General features: G+C 38.9%; 1 protein-coding gene across 3 annotated transcripts in view; it reads right to left on the reverse strand.

The window, feature by feature from the left end:
- Positions 1–138: 138 nt before the first annotated feature.
- Positions 139–18,896, reverse strand: part of ampd2a (adenosine monophosphate deaminase 2a) — a 32,664-nt gene continuing 13,906 nt past the window's right edge. For all 3 annotated transcript variants that reach the window (XM_080891813.1, XM_080891812.1, XM_080891814.1), the window contains 17 exons: positions 13,109–13,239; positions 12,726–12,856; positions 12,076–12,144; positions 9,582–9,687; positions 9,089–9,275; positions 7,321–7,462; positions 7,144–7,233; positions 6,920–7,049; positions 6,583–6,777; positions 6,319–6,450; positions 6,062–6,225; positions 5,688–5,814; positions 5,431–5,594; positions 5,201–5,321; positions 4,288–4,461; positions 4,078–4,188; positions 139–3,397 (listed from right to left, as the gene is read on the reverse strand). In XM_080891813.1, the coding sequence (XP_080747939.1) occupies positions 3,182–3,397; positions 4,078–4,188; positions 4,288–4,461; positions 5,201–5,321; positions 5,431–5,594; positions 5,688–5,814; positions 6,062–6,225; positions 6,319–6,450; positions 6,583–6,777; positions 6,920–7,049; positions 7,144–7,233; positions 7,321–7,462; positions 9,089–9,275; positions 9,582–9,687; positions 12,076–12,144; positions 12,726–12,856; positions 13,109–13,239 (2,390 nt within the window). In that variant the 3' untranslated portion in view covers positions 139–3,181. The remainder of the gene's footprint in view (positions 3,398–4,077; positions 4,189–4,287; positions 4,462–5,200; positions 5,322–5,430; positions 5,595–5,687; positions 5,815–6,061; positions 6,226–6,318; positions 6,451–6,582; positions 6,778–6,919; positions 7,050–7,143; positions 7,234–7,320; positions 7,463–9,088; positions 9,276–9,581; positions 9,688–12,075; positions 12,145–12,725; positions 12,857–13,108; positions 13,240–18,896) is intronic.

The raw sequence follows: 18,896 nt of genomic DNA on the forward strand, positions 1-18,896 counted from the left end.
CACACACACACACACAGATAGTCGTGTTGTCGTCTTGTGTAATATAAGATCAGTAATCGCTTGAATTCTGTAATAAAAAGTTGGAGTCTAATTTGTCACAGCATAACCTGTAAATAAAAGTGTGACACAACCTGGGTGAATTAACATGCTTTATTTTGTTGTCGAGTCATTACACGTGAACCTCAGAGGCATCTGAATCTGTAAAACTCTGGCAGTCCATCTCAAGCAATAAGGCTACAGATTACAGATTAATGGAAATAAAATCAGGCAGAATTTAAAAAAATGATAAAAATGATCATAATAATCATAATGTCTACACAGTTACATGGCTGTAAAAACAAAGAAGAAAACCTCAGCTGAAAACAAACACACACTGAGTATCAGAATACTTAGAGCACTATGAGGTTAGTAATGTAATGATGCCGAACATGTTATCCGGATTGTGAACTGTTAACGACATGTTTGAATATATGCTGTGTTTCTGTGTTGGCTCCCACTCAGTGTTACTCGACTTCACGTTTTTTCTCTCTGACCCTCATGTGCTACTATTTACTGAGCTCAATCTCCTTTATATATTGAAATATTGGTTTTAATACAACAATACCAGAAACGTGAGCTTCTGAAGTAAAAGGAGTTGTTGCTTTTTCTTTTTTCCTGACGATTGGCTTCAATATATTAATTATATGAGTAATATATTAATTTGAACTATGCAAACTATAATGGGACTTTTATGTAGTTTTCAGTATGTCAGCAGTTGATTGCTGTGAGTTGCAGTCTTGAATACTGCTGCTGGGCTCCAAAAAGACATGATTTGTGAGGTAGGGTGGACTATATGTTGGACATAATTAGCATAATAAACAGTAAACAACAAGGTGTAAAAGTGAACAGATAGAAACCGAACAGGTGGAAAAGTTTTGGGTCGGTTCAGATGACAAATGCCGTAGCAGCATGAGCAACTGTAATCAAAAAACTCCCATAATCACAGTGCAAAATGTTACAGAGTAGTCAAAACTGAATATTAAACGAGCGAGTAAAAGGCTAACGTCAGTGTAGATGTAAAATCCATCAGTGTTTTGGTTCAAATGAAAAAGTGCAAGGGCCAAAGTGTTCACAGACACTGCTGGAGGTGACGTTTGGCTTTAGAGTAAAAAGTACCAACTTTGACACTTTATCTGTTACATTTGCATTGAAATACTGAGAGTTCACAGGAATAAAAACAGGTGAAGAATAATGACTAATGCAGTAATAAAGAGGCAGAGCAGACACTCTGTGTCCACTTAGATTCAAAAAGCAATAAACAGACAAATTGAAGTGTCAAACCTTCACATCAATTAGATAAAATTACCCATCTTTGTATTGCCTTTGAAAAATACACTCTTTACAGAAACTCCCCGTGACATTTCCACGGAGCTCCACTTGTGTAGCTACGATTTATAGCTGAAAAATGACAGATTCTCAGTTTTTATCCTAAACACCTCTAAAGCAAACACTTTCCTACCCTAATACTTTACAGCTGGTTATTCAAATAAAGCCCGATACTTTCTGACTCGTTCTCTTCTAGTCTTGGCATAAAGTCTTACTCGACTGGGGTTTAACAAGTATGCTAGCAGTTTGATGGGAGGTCCAGTGGCAGGCAGTGTGATGTTATAATACAAAAATCCCGAGGTGGGTGATACCAGCTTTGACCAGGTTTGGGGCAAGTAAAAAAAAAAAAAATGCTACAAGTACCATGCAAATGTCTTAACCATGTCCCAGCATGGTTTGTGAATTTGTACATGGTGAACAGAACCGAGTACAAACCTGCTTGCTACATTACAAAACAGATTCTGGATTGAAAGCTGGTCAGCAGCCCTGAATTAGTTTAGATGTTTTACATTAAAGCTTGCTGTAAACATCAGTCTCATTCTCTCCTTCCATCCATTAATCATGCAGACATGCAAATAAAAAAAAAAATCATTTACATACTCACAGAACCGGTAATAGATCCTCCTAAAGGCCAAAGTAAAAGCTACTTTACACTGATCATGCAGCTAGGTGGTTTCAGCTAATCGGTGTGAAGCGCGTATATGCTCAGTGTTTATCGACTGAGGGAAAATAAGCAGGCGAGAAAGAGAGCATGCACTGCTCAAAGCTAAAAATGAAAAGGCACTGTGAAACCTTGGCTGGGTGCATATGTACAGTGCATTGCATGCAAAGGGGAAAAACCTCTGTGACTGTCTAAGTAAAAGGAATGAGAATGATTGGGGCCCCTAAGACATACAGAGGGGGGTTTGTGGTCACAGTGAGGTCAAAGTGAGAACTCATCCACATTTTTGTGCTGTGATTAAAATCTACAGTGTCTCTCTTTCAGCACACAAACATCTCATCATTTTTGACGAGGTCGCTTCGTACGCTGCTTAAAGAGTCCCATTCGCTTCAAGGAATGTTTGCATCAGCCTGCTTCTCTCCTCTCGACTGTGGAGTTTTTTTCTTTCTGTGCTGACTGAATCATGGAAGAACGATTCTAGAAAGTGCAATTTAGCAAGTATATGATTAAAAACCACGCCAAGCAAGACACACACAGCTATGATTTAGTGCTGCAGCATTCAGTAGATTAAACAAGAGGCCCGTCAAAGTTTGTTGTGCAGGTAAGTCCAACCTCCACCAACAATCAAAGCGTGTTATTCCTGCAAAAATACATCAGTAATTTTTTATTTGTGTGTAATCAAATGAAAGAACAGAATGACTAAGTATAGAAGAGGCTAAGCAAAACAGGAGAGGTTTAAATGTGCTGGTTGTCAGTGTAAATACTGCAGCTACTACTATGAAAGCAAGTTACTAATTAATAGAAAACACCACAGGGACCATCTGATGGACAGGACACGACAGGAATACACCACACGTTTCCCTGCTGTTCAATCTCAGAAAACCCTGATGGCAGGCCCTGCAAACCTTCATGGAACTGACTCAGACTGCAAACAATGGACATTTGGGGAAACTTTAAATAAAATAACACATGGCAATATTAAAGTAAGTGGAGCCTAAGTGTTCTGGCAGAACTATATTCTTGGCTTTTTCATAGCTGTGCAGCTGACATACTTGTACAATTGTTGTGGTGGTGTTTATGCTGCTCTCACAGCACATGTCTTCAGTGTCATGCTGGGTGGGCCACGGGTTTGGGGATTTTACATTTTGTCAGATTTCAACGCCGTCCCGGGAAAGAGCCCATGGTGAGAGAGTCCTCCTCGTCGATAGCGTCCAGCTCGTCCGTGCGCACAGCGTGAGTGATGAGCTGAAGCTCCTCGGTGAGCGTCTCGCTTCGGTACGCCACGCGGATGTCCGGGACATTGGTGCGGCGGATGTCGTTGCTCTCAGGACCCTCCTTAGCGTAATTTGGACCCAACCAGTAGCTTTTGGCCTGGAATGAGAGGAAAATACATAGTTGACACTGATGTTCAGTGTATGTGTGTGATGGCGCTTCGCCATCTTGTGGTGGCTCTGTGTGTGTGCGTTTTGCTCTGTTGCAGGGTTTCCTCAGTCGAGCTCAGCTACTGTACCTCCACTTGCCTGTAGGCCATCGTGCCTGCACCCTACCTCGCTCTGAATGTTTTAATTTATTCTTAATTCTTTACATTTTTCTTTAGATTTGTTTCAAGATTTATTAATTACTGTCAAGTTGGTCTGTGTGGGACCATCATTATTTTTTGGCATTTTTGCCTTTATTGGATAGTGGAGACAGACAGGAAAGTGGGGAGGAGAGAGGAGAGGACACACAGAAGGTCAGACTCAAGTTCACTCCTGCCCTGTGGCATGTGATCACCTGCTTACCCACTGAGCCAAAGTGGCGCCCACAATGATTTTAATTTTTTGAAGTCTTGCACCACATTATATAAAAATGTTACATAATTTAACGCTGAGCAATAAATTAAAGAGATTTTTAAAGTGTTTCCACAACAAAAAACTTGTAAATGATACTACTTATGCTCAAACTACAATATTTTAATGACTTGCAATGGATTGTGTGGATATGTGCAGTGCATACATATACATGTGATCCCTGCTACACAAATACATGAAGAGAGCTTTAAATTAGTTTACCTTGTGTGAAAATCCACTCATGAGGACACTGTTTCTTGCCAGCTCACACATGTCACATGAACTTAGTTTCCACACTTGAGTGGCAATGCTGTACTCCTCCATCAGAGGTTCCTGGGTCCAAACAAGCAAACATGGAGATTTCTACAATTTGCTTCTATAACCTTTCACACTGTGTGCTTTAAGTGAGGCCATGTGTGGATTCATACCAACCTTGGTAAAGTGGAACTGGAGAGGATCATCGGTGGACAGGGAGACCATAAGGCCTCTGGACAGATACTCTGGCAGTGGGTTGCGGTGGTAACTGAGGAACAGGCTGTTGTTGCTCAGTGGTGACATGGCAATGCCGACTTGAGCAAGGTAATAAAGATACTGCAGCACTGGAGCCTGAGGTCAGACAAAGGTGAAAAGCAACAGAGACAAATCAGCAAATACAGCTAAAAGCTACAGTGGATTGGCACATTTGTTTTGATTATTCTTGCAGAAACAAAAAAAACAAAAAGCACACCACCCACACAGTCACACTAAACTAAAAAACAGCCTCTCATTTTTCAATTTATAGCATATGGGGTTAGATCTGTAACTTCTTTGAAAAATTAACTCATTTCATTTCAAAGCAAAATTATACAAAAAACCCCAAAACAACTATGTCAGTGTTCAAAATCCTATGGCCATAGCTGTAAGTGTCTCAGTAAGGTCCTGGGCCATCAGGACATCTTCAATTCACTTTCACTGTACAAATCTCCAAATTTTCACCATCCACTATATATAGCACCCCTATGATGATGGTGATGATGAAGGTGGTGGTGTATCAGGTCAGATGATTTATCTTCTATTTCAGCTGCTATGATGGCAATTATAGCAAATGTGGGGGGGGGGAAAAGCCACTTTTTAACCACTAATGGTTAAAAAACATAATATAATATAGACCAATATAACAAAAACAACACACCAAGCTAAGAACCCCTGGTGCCCTGTTAATGTTTTTTTAACCCGTCAGAAGTGTTGATGCAATGTCAGCATTACAAATCCAAAGTTCGTAAACTACTTTGTTGTTTTTTGATGATAAAGTGAAAAAAAATCCACAGCAGTCTTTCAGAAACAATCCCCAGTGTGGTGTCCTGACCTTTCTGAGCAGCAGACCATGAGAGATGTTCTCTGACAGCATGAAACCCGACACCAGGTGGTGGATCGGCCCCGCTTCCCCACAGTGAGGTCGCAGCACAAACGTATGGAAACCTCGCCGTCTGAATCAAATTAAAAAAAGCAAAGCTTTATGTATTTGTCATTTATGATTTTGTTTGATTTGATGTTAAATTAAGTAAAAAAAAAAAAAGAATCAATATATCCATATACCTTCGCAGGTGGTTGAGAACACTCATGTTGGCATAGGTGTAGTAGAGGTAGTAAGAGTAGGGTGGGTTGTCTTCTTCTGTCCAGTTTGCTGGAAGCGGACTGTCGAGATTAAAAATGTGGTGCTCAGGTTTGGACTCATCGTCCACGCTGTCAAAGCCCACCACCTATTAAGCCACGAAAGCGGACAACAACATAATCATTTAGTGTCTTTAAGTACGGATCCTGATGCGGAGAATTCCTCATGAAGGGACACTCACATGCTCCAAGAGGAGATGCAGCTCAGGATGACTACGGGGGTTGATTGTGACTTCAAACAGAGGCATGAAGATGTTCTCCAGCATCTCCTGGAAATTAGCCAGCTGCTTCTTTGTGTGGTACACGTCACTAGAAAGGTGGGGATTGGACAGTAAGTTGTGTCAGGCTGTAATCTTTAACTCAGCTTTGTTTTCTTTCTGCTTTTTTGCTTTTTAAAGATTTAACAGTCCAAGCACAGTACAGGTCCTTACTTAAATCCTAATCCTAATATCCTGATCTAAATGCTAATGAAACTTCCTCGTGTCCTTGGTGTATTTTTTGTAATCTGCTGCGTACTCTCAATCATTTAATGATGAACTGTTGGAGGAACACTTACAACAAACGGGGCACCTGGACAAGCCAGCGCACATTATCAGAATACACGCTGTGCTTGACAGCCCACTGAGCCAACTTGTCCCATTCATCTCTAGAGCGGCCGTAGATGGACAGACGGAGCTCAGAGTTCTGGTACTTGCTCTCTTCCAGGTCAAACATCACCTCCTGGACAGATAAAGCCAAAAGAAGTGGGTGCGAATATTTTCAAGGATTATTTAAATAAGACACATACAGTACCGTACAAGTATCACTTCACACCTTAATTATATGTGCAAAATATTTCCCTTCGATGTAGTTGTCTGTCTTGATGAAGATCTCTCTGAGGATGGATTCTCCGATGGGGTTGTATTTGGCGTTGAACTTGTCAAACCGATGAAATGTGTTACGGTCCTGATGAGTAAAAAACAAAAAGATTTAATATTATATCAAATATAATTTTTCTACCACATGTATCACACAGTGTGTCTTAACACACACACACACATATATATATATATAAATATAGATGTTACTCTCTCTCACCGCGTGCATGTCAAGCGTGTCTACACTCAAATCGAAAGCAGTCAGGTTCATGCTCTCAAAAACCTCCTTGAGGGTCTGACCACGCCCACGCTCAATGTGAACGATCTCCTCGGGATATTTCTTCATGGCTCTCTTAATGAATCTCAGCAGGTGCTTCTGGTTCATGCAGGATGAGGCGTGTATGTGTGTGTCCACCTGGAGTCAGGTCAGAGCAGGTTTAATGTTCGAGCTTCACCAAAAACAGTTATTTATGCAGCAGGATTAGCTCTCGATGAAATTGTTTAAGCATTCTTTTAATGTAGGTATCTATATTTAACTGTCACTTGTTGACTCTTGCCTTTCTGATGTTGTAGAAGTCTCTATGAGGAACTTTCTTCTGAGCTGCCAGCTCCTTCATCTCGTTCAGAAGGATGTGCATTTGAAATTTAGAGCTTAGGTACTGCAGGCGACGGTAGCAGAAAGACTTCCTACAGAGGAGACAGGGACGTGTTATATTTAGACTGTGCACTGAGCCATAAAACAACTCAGACTTCAACTCATATTGTTAAAAGAAAAACTCACACTGGCCCATTGATAATAAGAGCCATCATCACATTCATGTCTGCAATATACTCTTTAAGGTCAGGATACGGCAGGTCAAGTTCTCCACTTCTGAAAAGCAGAGTGATTATAATGTTATACTTAATACAGAGTTGCTTAAAAATAACACGTCATTATGAAGGTGCAAACAGATCATACTTGTCCATATTGGTTTTCTTAGTGTAGACATGGACTACCCCGTCTACCATCTTGCAACCATATCCTGTGTCTGGTGGCATGTTATTGGGGTCCTGATTGTCGTAAGGGTGTGTTTCAGAAACTGGTGGATGGACCGGGGCATCTGGAAAAAACAAAAAACAAAACGGGAAATGGATATCAATCATTTTTTTTCATGCTACAGCAAACACATAGGTATAAAATATATATGCTACAGAAACTATACTTTTTAATGCCAATAATAATGCTCAGATGTAAGAAGCATTTTTGTTACACAATTCACCTGGTGTGTTTCTGTTTTCACTCGGTCTAGTTTTTACCAAAAAAAAGTTCAGTTGCAATTATTTAAAAATCTCGTAAATCTGCATTTTATTGAACAACATAACAGAGACAACATATTAAATGTTTAAACTATGACAATGTATCATTTTAACAAATAATGTGTTCAGTTTGGATTTCAAGGATGCAATACATCTCAAAAAAGTTGGAATGGGCCATGTTTCATGTGTAGCATCGCTGTGTAGCATTAACAGACTTTTGGGTCCCGTTTTTCTCTGACAAAAGATTCAAGCTGCTCAACACTCCTGTGTCTGCTTTGTTGTATTTTAATTAAACGCTGTTACAACTGGTGAAAGGTCTGCACTGCAGACAGACGAGATCAGCACCCAGACTCTTCTAATATGAAGCCATGCTGTTGGATTAGATGCACTATATGGTTTAGTATTGGCATGCTGAAATATGCGAGGCCTTTCCTGAAAAAGACATCAATTGGATGGGATTGTATGTTGCTCTAAAACCTGTGTGTGTGTGTGTCATCTTCACATGTGGTTTGTTCTTTGCACGAAAGAGCTTTAACCTGCATTTGTGGATTGCACAGTGAACTCTGTTTACAGACAATGATTTCTGGATGTGTTTTTGAGCCCATTCAGTAATTTTCCACGACAGCATCATGCCTTTTTTTGCCTGAAGATTATTCCATTATTCTACGATTGTTGTTTTTTGTTTTAACTTCTATTAATCTGCAAAAAAACCACTAAACCACAAGTCTGCTTATCTGCCTCTCTCGGACTCTCTTTTTTGAGTTGTCTGCCATCAAATTCAAAATGAGCTAATGTTTTTCATGAAATAGCAAATGTCTGTTTTCTGTGTTCTATTGTGAATAAAATATGGGTTTATGGGATGTGAAAATCATTGCTTTTATTCTCATTTTCAGCATCCCACCATTCTGGGAACTGAGGGCTGTGGCAATGTCCATCAAACCAGAGAAAAAATACAGAAAAAAATCTTCAGGAAATTCAATCACTTCTCTAATCTATAATTAGTATATAATTACTGTTTGACGTCTGTCAGTCTTTTTGAAGGCTGAATGAGCCAATTAGCTTTTGTACCTGTGAAACCTCTGATTTTCCACAAAATCTGAAATGTCATTGTAGTACAGGAAATATAACCATATCTTGGTAGTTTGTAAAGCTACTATTATGAAAGAACTATTATTTACAGTGTAAAGTGGAAATAACTGTGACAAGGGAACTTGTGATTATTTATTTTGCTGACATTATTGTTCTGCCAATTATTTTCTTCATTATTTGACTGTTTGCCAGAAAATCTCAAGGAACAAGTCAAAAGTAGCTGCTTTTTGTCTATTTATGAAGTCAAGTCCAGCTGGTTCAAGTATGTTTTCTGGCTCCGTCTTTCTAATGAAACCTTTGCTTTTTTCTGCCTAGCTATGTTGAATGTTTGCATGTTTTACCAGCATCTACAGGGGTCTCTGGTACATCTTCATAAATTCCCAGATCCAGAGTCTTCATCCCAAGGTCCTGCAAGGCATGAGCTGTAGTCTTACAAAAGTTCTGCAGGGAACGGTTTATGTACTTCTCCCGGATAAATAGTGCCTTCACAACACACTTGGCAGCATCTACTAGGTCAGTGAAGGGCACCTGGAAATATAAATAGAAATGTCGTGAGCAAGGATGCAAATGAAACAGATTTGAGTATTTTGTTTTCACTCCTGATACATTTAACTGCCACCACCTTGTGCAATTTGTCACTGACTCTCTATGCTCTCATACTGACTGCTAGGGTCTCTAATATTGTCTTTCCCTTGTGGTATAAACTTTGAGGCAACTGTTGTTGTGATCTGACACCAAATAAGTAAAAGTGAGCTGAACTGGACTGAATTACTTTGCTAACTATTGTTTATTATTTTTAAATCCTGTAAGTAGCGTTCAGCAAACGATTCTCACCCCACACTTTTCCTCTCCAGATATTGAGACCCGCTGGTACTCCATCGGCATTTCTCGCTCCTTAACGGCATCATCAACAGTGTCCACACTTTCATCTTTCATTAACCTTAAATGATAGAGGAGGGGGCAGAGGAGGGGAAGCGCAATGGCACACAGAGTGGTGAGATGGAAGAAAAAAAAAAAAAAAAACACATGACAGGGCAGTCCAGTCAGTCTGAAAAACATTTAGATGACTTGATTTAAAACCTTTTTTTCATGTTGGATACATTTAAAACATTTATTTATGGTAGATTATCCATTAACTGAAAAAAACAAGACTGGTTTGCAAACATTTTACAGTGGTGAGATGAGGATTTTGTTCTCTTCAGTCCTAGAGATTGAAATCCTAGGTATAGAAACGAAAACAAACTGACTGAGCATGGGTAACAATAAGATGTCAGGGTAAAACCCTTAATAGTTAACCCATGAAGCTGCTCAATGACCACAACTCTGTGAGTAAGTCAGGATTTACAGGAAGTACAAGTTTCATTATTGAAGAAACCCAAAATTTTAAAAAGAGGGGATACAAGATGCCCGAGTGCCATAGATGCACTATAGGGAGTTCAGTGACTTCGTTCCAGTAAGAAAAGCAGCTTGCAGTGTTTCAAGGTTTTCTGCACAGTACAGGTCCATAATAAAAGCAGCAGAGAGCGCCAAAGATTCAGATTTCTTGTCTTTAATCAGCAGCAAGCACACAGAGAGCTCTCCTACATCACAAATAAGCCTTCAAATACTCTGCCTTTCACGCCACTTCTGTCTCCTATCACATTTGTTCCATAAGATATTGAATCATTGCTACACACTAATTTACCATGTTTGGTAAACCTAGCTCTTTTAATAAAAAGTTAAATAAAAGGTCACTGTAACCATTTCTAAGACATATTAAGTCACCAGCAGGGGGGAGACGTAGTCCATCTCGACGTGGCAAAAGTCACTGCCACTGGTTTTGGAAAAAAGTACTTTCACTGGGTTAGCAAGAACTATAGGCTAGGTATTAATAAATATTATATTAAGGATGAAAATTAAATGTCCACAGGTACAGTACTATGCAAAAGCCTTGAGCAATCCCCTCATGTCTTTATATTTTCTTAGGAAAACTGGAAATAGATGTAGAGATTTATCAAAGCATCCATAAATATGAAAACATTTTAAAGGGGAAAACAGAGTTTGTAAAATCATAATGAGCTTGAAAGTCAATATTTAGTTCGAACACCTTTATTCTTTAACACAGCCTGAACTCTCTTAAGTAAGATTTCCTAAAGTAGTCTTCAGAAATCCAGACTTCTCGAAGGACTTTCGAGGCCAATCTATGACTGAGTGTTCCACCGGTTTTACTGGATTGCATTGTTATGCTGAAAAATGAAGCCGTTGCCAATCAGATGCTGGGTCAAAATCTGATTGAGCTTCTGATTAATAATTCCATTAAATTTTGATAAGATCCAACTCCACTGACTGAAATTCAGACCCAAACTATGACAGAGCCTCCACCATGTTTTACAGATGGCTGTAGAAATTGTTGTTTCTTTCTCCTCATGTTGAAACTTCAGATTAGGAATTCATGACTATATAATATATCCTGCCATGGAGTGTGTATAAATTGGCATATACCACTATTTTCTCCCTGTTTCCTTTCTGTAAGAATGTTTTTAACACCCACCTCACCTGCTGTCATAGCTTTTAGGCTTTTTTGCCCTCCACTTGTCGATTTTCGTCACAACCTTTATGTACGCCCTGCACACCATCCTGAGATATGCTAAGTTTTCAGTTAATAACTCTTAATAGTTATTAGAAACTATGTTAGCTTGAATTTCAACTGAAGAAATATGGAAGGAATTTTGTGTTTTTATGACAGGCCTCTGGCAACAAAGTGCCTAAAGAATTTAATATACAATAAACAACTTAAAATGAGGTCTTTGCTAAGTTGTCCGTTATATGTAAACTTAACACTGGTAGCTTTTTATGCTTGAACAATAAGCAAGCACAAGAACTGATCTGCTGGTCAGGGTTTAATGGCTTAACAAAAGCCGGGGGAAACATGTCCAGGTACAAGGACTGAACTGAAAACGATTTTACAAAGTCACCAATGGAAGACTTTCAGAAAGCATAGAGACCAATTAAAAAAACAACAACAAAAAAAACCCACAAAAGCTCTCACACACACACACACACACACACACACACACACACACACACACACACACACACACACACACACACACACACACACACACACACACACACACACACACACACACACACACACACACAATGAAAGAAAAATATTTAAAAAAATAAGGTTTGGCTCAAGACTTCTGCACATTACTACTTTAACCATCTCTGTTTCTCAGAGTATGGGCAAACAAAACAGATAACAGAGATAAATAAAATAACAACCACAGTTAATAATGACTAAACAAAGGATTTTAAAAAACCCACTGAGGCAGAGCTCACTCACTCTAGGTCTGCAGCACTGTCGATTTTCATGAAGTCCTGTTTGGCACGGAGCAAGATCTCTGGCTCAAGCCTTGGGGTGATATGCAGCGGTGCAGGATAGCGTGGGCAAGGCGGGGGGCAGATGGGCACAAGAGGTAGTGAGAAGAAATTAAGCACACAAAGGAAGAGAGACCAGATATAGACACCCTTTCAAAAAGCACTGTGTCTTACACACATATACATACTGTACACAAAGAATTTTAGGTATTAAGTGATCAAGGTCATCTACACAAGCAATTATTATTGGTTAATAATAGTGAACTCTGATTGGTAAACAGAAACTTGCAGAGGGCAAGTCAGATAATCACCCAATGATCAGCTTAGTGGTGCAGATAGTCAACCCTGGCAATCAAGACAGACCCCACCTCCTTATAAAAGTATGACTAGGCCACGAGAAAAGATGCCAGCTGCTGGCTATCCCAGTTATCCAAAAATTGTGGTTAGTCAGCCTGCACGTGGGCAAGTTGGGAGCTGATAAGCATGTGTGCTTGAGTGGAAACAAGACTGTGTAAAATGCAGGAGGAAAAGGGAAAGCTATAGTTGTTTGTCTCTGATAATATATAGAGTTCGTTTAACGGGCTCTGTATGTGTAGTGTGTTTGCATTTCCTCACTTAATATCCTGGCTGATCTGCCTCTCCAGGCGATGACGTCTTTCCTCCAGCTGTTCGATGGGACTGTCCTCCGGGAACTCATACGGAGCACTGCGCATCTCGCTCTCTGTCATGCTGCGTGTGAACAGCTCCTGGTTGAGGCACAGATTATACCATTTATGGTGTCGTAAAACAGGAAGCCATGTCAATATTTATGCATTTATGGAGATATGGAAGCCACTGAGGCTCTGATAAAACATCATCATATTTAGCTACAAATGAAAACCAAAGGTGAAGGTTGAACTGGGGTGTGTCAAAACAATTTGCATAGTTTGTGTGAGATTTTAAAAGACCACCCCCCTATTTTGTCTGGAAACAATAGCTGTCCAATTTTAAGTTCTTACCTCAGCAATCTCTTTGTACTTTTCCTCCATTGATGTGCGCAGGTCGATTGGGCAGTGTGCGAGAGAAACAGGCGTCCCTGGAAGGGATCGCTGGGTTTTGAGGGGTTTGGGCCCAGATGCACCGCAAAGATCTACAGAAATGCACAGAAAAGTGTTACAGCGTGCGACAGGTATGTGATCTGAAATACTTAAACTTTGTGGGTCATTCCAGGATTTGATAAAGGCATAGCCAGTAAATAATAAGGCAGTTATCAAATCAGACAACATGGCGACAACTGAGTATATTTAGGTATGTAGACATGGTTAAGACAACCCCTGGAGTTTAAACTGAACATCAGAGTGGGGAAAAATGTGATTTTAAACATGACCTAGTTGTTGATGCTAGATGAGCACATTTGAGTATTTCAGAAACGGCTGATGTGCTGGGATTTTTGAACAGCTACCTCTAAGGTTTATAGAGAATGGTCTGAAAAAGAGAAGCTATCCAGTAAGCGGCAGTTTGTAAATCATGGCATTCTGTTTTTATTTACATTTTACACAGGGTCCCAAGTTTTTAGATTTTAGATTTGTATTTAAAATTAGTCACAGAGTTTAGATAACCACATAAATTATCATGTGCACGGGACGTGTGGTGTGTGTTTACTGCCAAAAAACTCATGGAGGTTCACATACATATTTGGGTACTTTACAGGCCAAAGCTAATTCTGTAGCAATGACATAAGTCATTCTACAAAGTTCTTATTCATTTCACGGTCTGCTAAAAACAGAGACAGACATCCAAATATGCAAGAGTGATGATTAATATCAAATGAAGAAAAAAGGGAAAGACTCTACGTTGGATTAGGAAAGACTGAGAGGTTATCTAAGAGAGGAAAAGTACGACTCTCACAAGCATAAATTTGGCTCAGACATAACAGCTTAGTCTAATGTGGCACTTAGAACTACCATGAGCAAAAAGATTAAAAAAAAAGAAGAAGAAGAAGAAGAACAGCTCCAAACATGTCTGTCAGCTAAAATCTTGAGTGTGTTATTATAAAAGTAACTGTAGCAGGTGACAGATTTCAAGTCAACCCAAACACTGGCAGTTATCACAACACTGGGCAGTTTTTACTCAAGACGTTACTTTGCTTCCTTCCTTCAGCTGCAAGAACACTGCAAGCAAAAACAAAAAAACAAAACACAACACTTACCCAGAGGTCAAAATAATTAAACAGGGTGTAACTTTGAGTAGTTTTAAAAATCTGGTCGCAGCAGTTGTGTCTGCAATCAGGGATGGAGCATGAAAATACTTGCACAATGCTGTCGAACAAAGGCCAGCTTAGAAAAAAAGACTAATTTTACACACTGTACTTTCATGTGAAAAACATCGACAAACACAATGAGAGTGACATGAGTTGGAAATGGATGACAACACTATTTCACACTAAAACAACAACAAAAAGGGGTGGGAGAGGTGCAAAATGAGAAAATTCGTGCCTTTTTACACTGAAGAAAATCAAATCTACTGATTCTGCGTATTTCCTGGGGGCAGCCAGGAATTTCAGTTAAAGTAAACTACAATTTAAACTTCCGTAGTTAAAAAGGCACAAAACCTCATTCAACCACTCGTGAGGCCTCTGGGAGTGGTGTGTTCATGCTCCTCTATAATTCCTGCCATCATCAGTGACGTGTCTGCCCTGTCACAATTAGTCTCCGCCATCTGCTGTCTGCCTCTAAGGCGGTGGAGTCAGGAAGGAGAAGAGGGTAACTTAGCACAGTACATTAGTATTGTGAAACATTTCATTATTGCACTTTGAAGTGACTCATGGAAAAACCCAAATGTAACTGAATTACGGTGGTGACACAGATTACACTGGACGGAAAGTTTCAAGCCAAACGAGGCTTATTTTTCATTTTAAAATGGACAAACAGGTGACTTAAGTATACAGATGCTCACATAAACAGTCATTCCCAGTATAGTATCCATGTAATCCTCTGGCCTTTCCATAACAGATGACTCCTAATCCAGTACATCACAACTCTATTTATCTCAGTGACATCACTCTGATGGGCAGTACAAACTTTCTACAGACTTCTAATGCAAGTAAATGCACCAAAAATGAATGGAAAAAAGAAAAAGAAAAATTAAAGCACAAGCAAGCAGAAAAAGTACATTTCCACTAACTTAGCTAACAACAGTGATATTACTAATAATACTAATTTAAAATCACTAAAACAAATAACATTCAAAATCACAACATGTGCTACACAGTAAAACAACAACCTAGCCCTAACAGCCCGGTAAGGAAACTTTATTTACAAAGGCCCACCAAGTCATTTAATGGCTTACTTAAAAAGAATGTGAATTGTACTGAATAATTGAATATTACCATGATGTAAGAAGATGCTATTACTGGAATTGTGTATGTCTCCTATGCTGACCGTAAGTTTTGTATTCTCATACTGTAAACTGACAAATAAAAAGTTATAAAAAAAAAAAAAAGAATGTGAAATTACAATAAGAAATAGCAAGAGCGTCAATTAATAAAATGAAGACGACATTGTTTCTATAATCTTTACACATTTTTAATATTTAAGACTTATGTTAAAGAGGGACCTAAAATCTAATCGTGCTCATTTTTCTTGGCAGTATTTTTGTAAGCATCCTTTTTATTTGCTTTGGTACACAAGCACTGACTTCCAGACCAAACATGTCGTTTGCTGTGTGAGCGTTCCTGCCTATTTCAGAGTGAAATAGCTTAACCCTTTCATCTTCATCTTGAGCTTTCTCATAACCCTGGGTAATATTGACAAAGCACTCCATCCTAAGCCTCTGTGATGTCCCTGGGACCTGAGACTGCACACCGCCCACATGCTCGTTTAGTATCTGAGGAGCTCTACTCCTACTCTAAAAGGATCAATGCAGTCCTTCGAGTCTACCTCATTCTCCCAAGTTCTAGCTCTAGATCACACCAAAGAAGCAAAACACAGCACTGTACAGTTTATTCATGAACATATGTCAAAGCAAGAGCAAAATGTAGCAGTTTAACAAAAGTGTGTTTTCACAGCAAAGCAAGTTTGTAAGAATCTAACTTTTCATAAGCCTCGTATTATAGTCCGTCTTAAACAGCCCCACTGGATAACCAAAATTCCTAGTGTCAGATCTAACATTACAATTCAGGTTTAGATACATTTCTGTATCTGCAAAATATAATGCAGATTGGCTAAGCTGCTAATGCAGGTCCCAGTTGTAAGTTTTTAATTTACAGCTAGCAGTTTGTTCACTTTTCTTTATATGACAAACTTACTGGTGATACAGACACATCAGGTCTGGCTCTGCCATTTCTCTAAGGCTAGACTGAAAAATTTGTTGAGTGGTTAAATGAGATTTTTCACTTACATCAAAGCTAATTCACTGTCCTAAGAATTCCTGTTTTGTTTATCATCTGCACAAGCACAAAGAGGCAATACAAAGTCCTACCAACGACATCATTGACGTCCTCTGATTTACAGGTTGCATTAATGTACCAAGATATGCAGCAGTGTGCCAACAAAGAGAGGGAAGAAGACTTCATGATAGCATTGGCTTGGCTAATGTTTTATAAGGAGGGAAGTGCACTCAAGATCTTCATTAAAGCCTGAGCATATACACATTGCATTTTGGTGAATGACACTAAATGAAAAAGTTTAGCTTAGCTTTGTTTGTTTATAATGAAATTAATTGGCTCTCACTAAGTCTCTGAAAATCCCAGACCACCACAGCTGTTAAAGGCAGCACATTAAAGGCAGGAAAGTCCCAGTCAGCTCACTGGCCTCTGAATCAGGACTGCTTTGTATCAAATTCACTATGTTACAGCTCTTTTCACAGTAGGTAAGAATATTCTTGCTGAAATGCTGCTTAACATGTTTTCAGGTTGAGTAACTACAAGCTGCAAATAGTTGGCCTAGCTTAAATGATGGTGCTTAACTTGAGAACTGGTGATGGCAGACATCAATCTGAATCTTTGTGTTTTGGAATTTTATAACTCGGCAGAACTAAAAATGTACTTGATTTGCTAAAATACCACATCTATCTCCAAATCTCATTTTAGGTGTCACTATAATGATAAACAAAGCTTTGCTACTATTTCATATACTTTATTTCATTTATTCCATTCTTCTCTGTAACTTATGGGCATTTCTGTCAGGTTCACTGATTATCAAGCTACCAATTGCATGAGACTGCACTAAAAACAAACCCTTTATGTTGCATCTCTGCTTTTTTTTAGTGCAGCATAAAAGAGGCAGTTATCACCTTTAGTCAAAGGAGGCTGAAATAAACCCTCAAATGAACTTCATTTCTGGTACCCAAAAGACAACTGATCATTTCAATCACATCTCATTTATTTCATTTAGAGTTTGAATCTTTTCTAAAAGACAAAAACTGTAGAATCTCGAGCATTAGAGATTGCCACACTGTCTCAAAGCCTCTTAGGAATGAAACTAAGGTGACTACAATTGAGCTAAAGTGGAATTTCAAGTATTATACTTAGCAAAATATGTTTGTTTCTCCTCTCTATGCTGTTTTTTGACCTACCTATATTTGAAACAGACACACCCTGACATAATGACATGAATTTAAAAGTGTGTCTACCACTAACTGCAGCAACCTTGCCAAAACGCTTTTCTTGGTATTTTCTTGCCCTTTTGTTTAACTGGTGCACATGTCTCTGTTGATGGAGTTTGGCTGCATACATATACACCTTATATGGTCAAATAACAGAGAATAACTATTTTTCTGCAGCAAGAGGCAGTTGAGAGGCCAAATGACCCTCTGCTGAACAATGCAGTGAAGGCATATGGACCTGCATCTCTGCAGGGATCCATGCTGGCTATGCAAAAATTAACAAAAATGTGCTGACTGAACAAAAATAATAATATAATGACAATTTTCTCAGAAGTATAACAATATATGCTTAAATTCTCTACTGGGCATATTTGTCACCCCATTAAGACAGTTATATAGACAAGACATTAGAAACACTTTTAAATGAAATTTAAAGTACTGTGTTGAGTACTAAAAACTCCGCATATAGTAGAATGATCAACTTTCTGATAATGTCAACAAAAACTAAATGTTTCTTACAGATTAAGCGCATCAATTAGTTGAGTCAGGCCCTGAAATCAGCTCAGTCCCAGCAGACTAGCTGATCTCAGCATCAGGCATCATCTCATCTGAGCTGCTGCACTGTACTGCATTCTACTGGCACACAGATGTTTGTAGAGCACTAATGTAATGATAGCATATTTACAACATAATATGACTATGCAGTTAACCTACTAATAGCTGAGCGTGCTGGCCATGTAAAATCAATCAGCTTGCAAATTTTAAACCAAAAAATAAGTATGTATATAAATTAACTAAATAAAGGTTGTCATTATGCTGTGTATTTCTACTCTGCAATTTCCCTGTTGGTAACATGCTTGGAATGCCACAAACACGACAACCAGCTGATTCACGCAGAGTCAGGCAGAGCATAAACAAGTAAATAAATAACTAAACATATGGAATGATTGGGAAATCGGTTTATCTCATGTGTCTAAAAGAAAAAAAAATTGTCTAAATATTGGAATGTCTGAATTGTAGTTTTAAATCGCCAAATAATGGGATCAGGCATACAACTCCTATGTCAGTTGAGCTCAATTCAATGTCCGGTGCAAAGACAAGGCCTGGATTACTGCATCTGTAGCTCCACTGTTTAGAAAGCTTTACTTTGCTTTAGAGATTACACTGAGAGGGAAAGTAATGACACAGGCTTCATATGTTCCT

Source organism: Rhamphochromis sp. 'chilingali' (assembly GCF_963969265.1).
Source record: "Rhamphochromis sp. 'chilingali' genome assembly, chromosome: 9".
NCBI lineage: Eukaryota > Metazoa > Chordata > Actinopteri > Cichliformes > Cichlidae > Rhamphochromis > Rhamphochromis sp. 'chilingali'.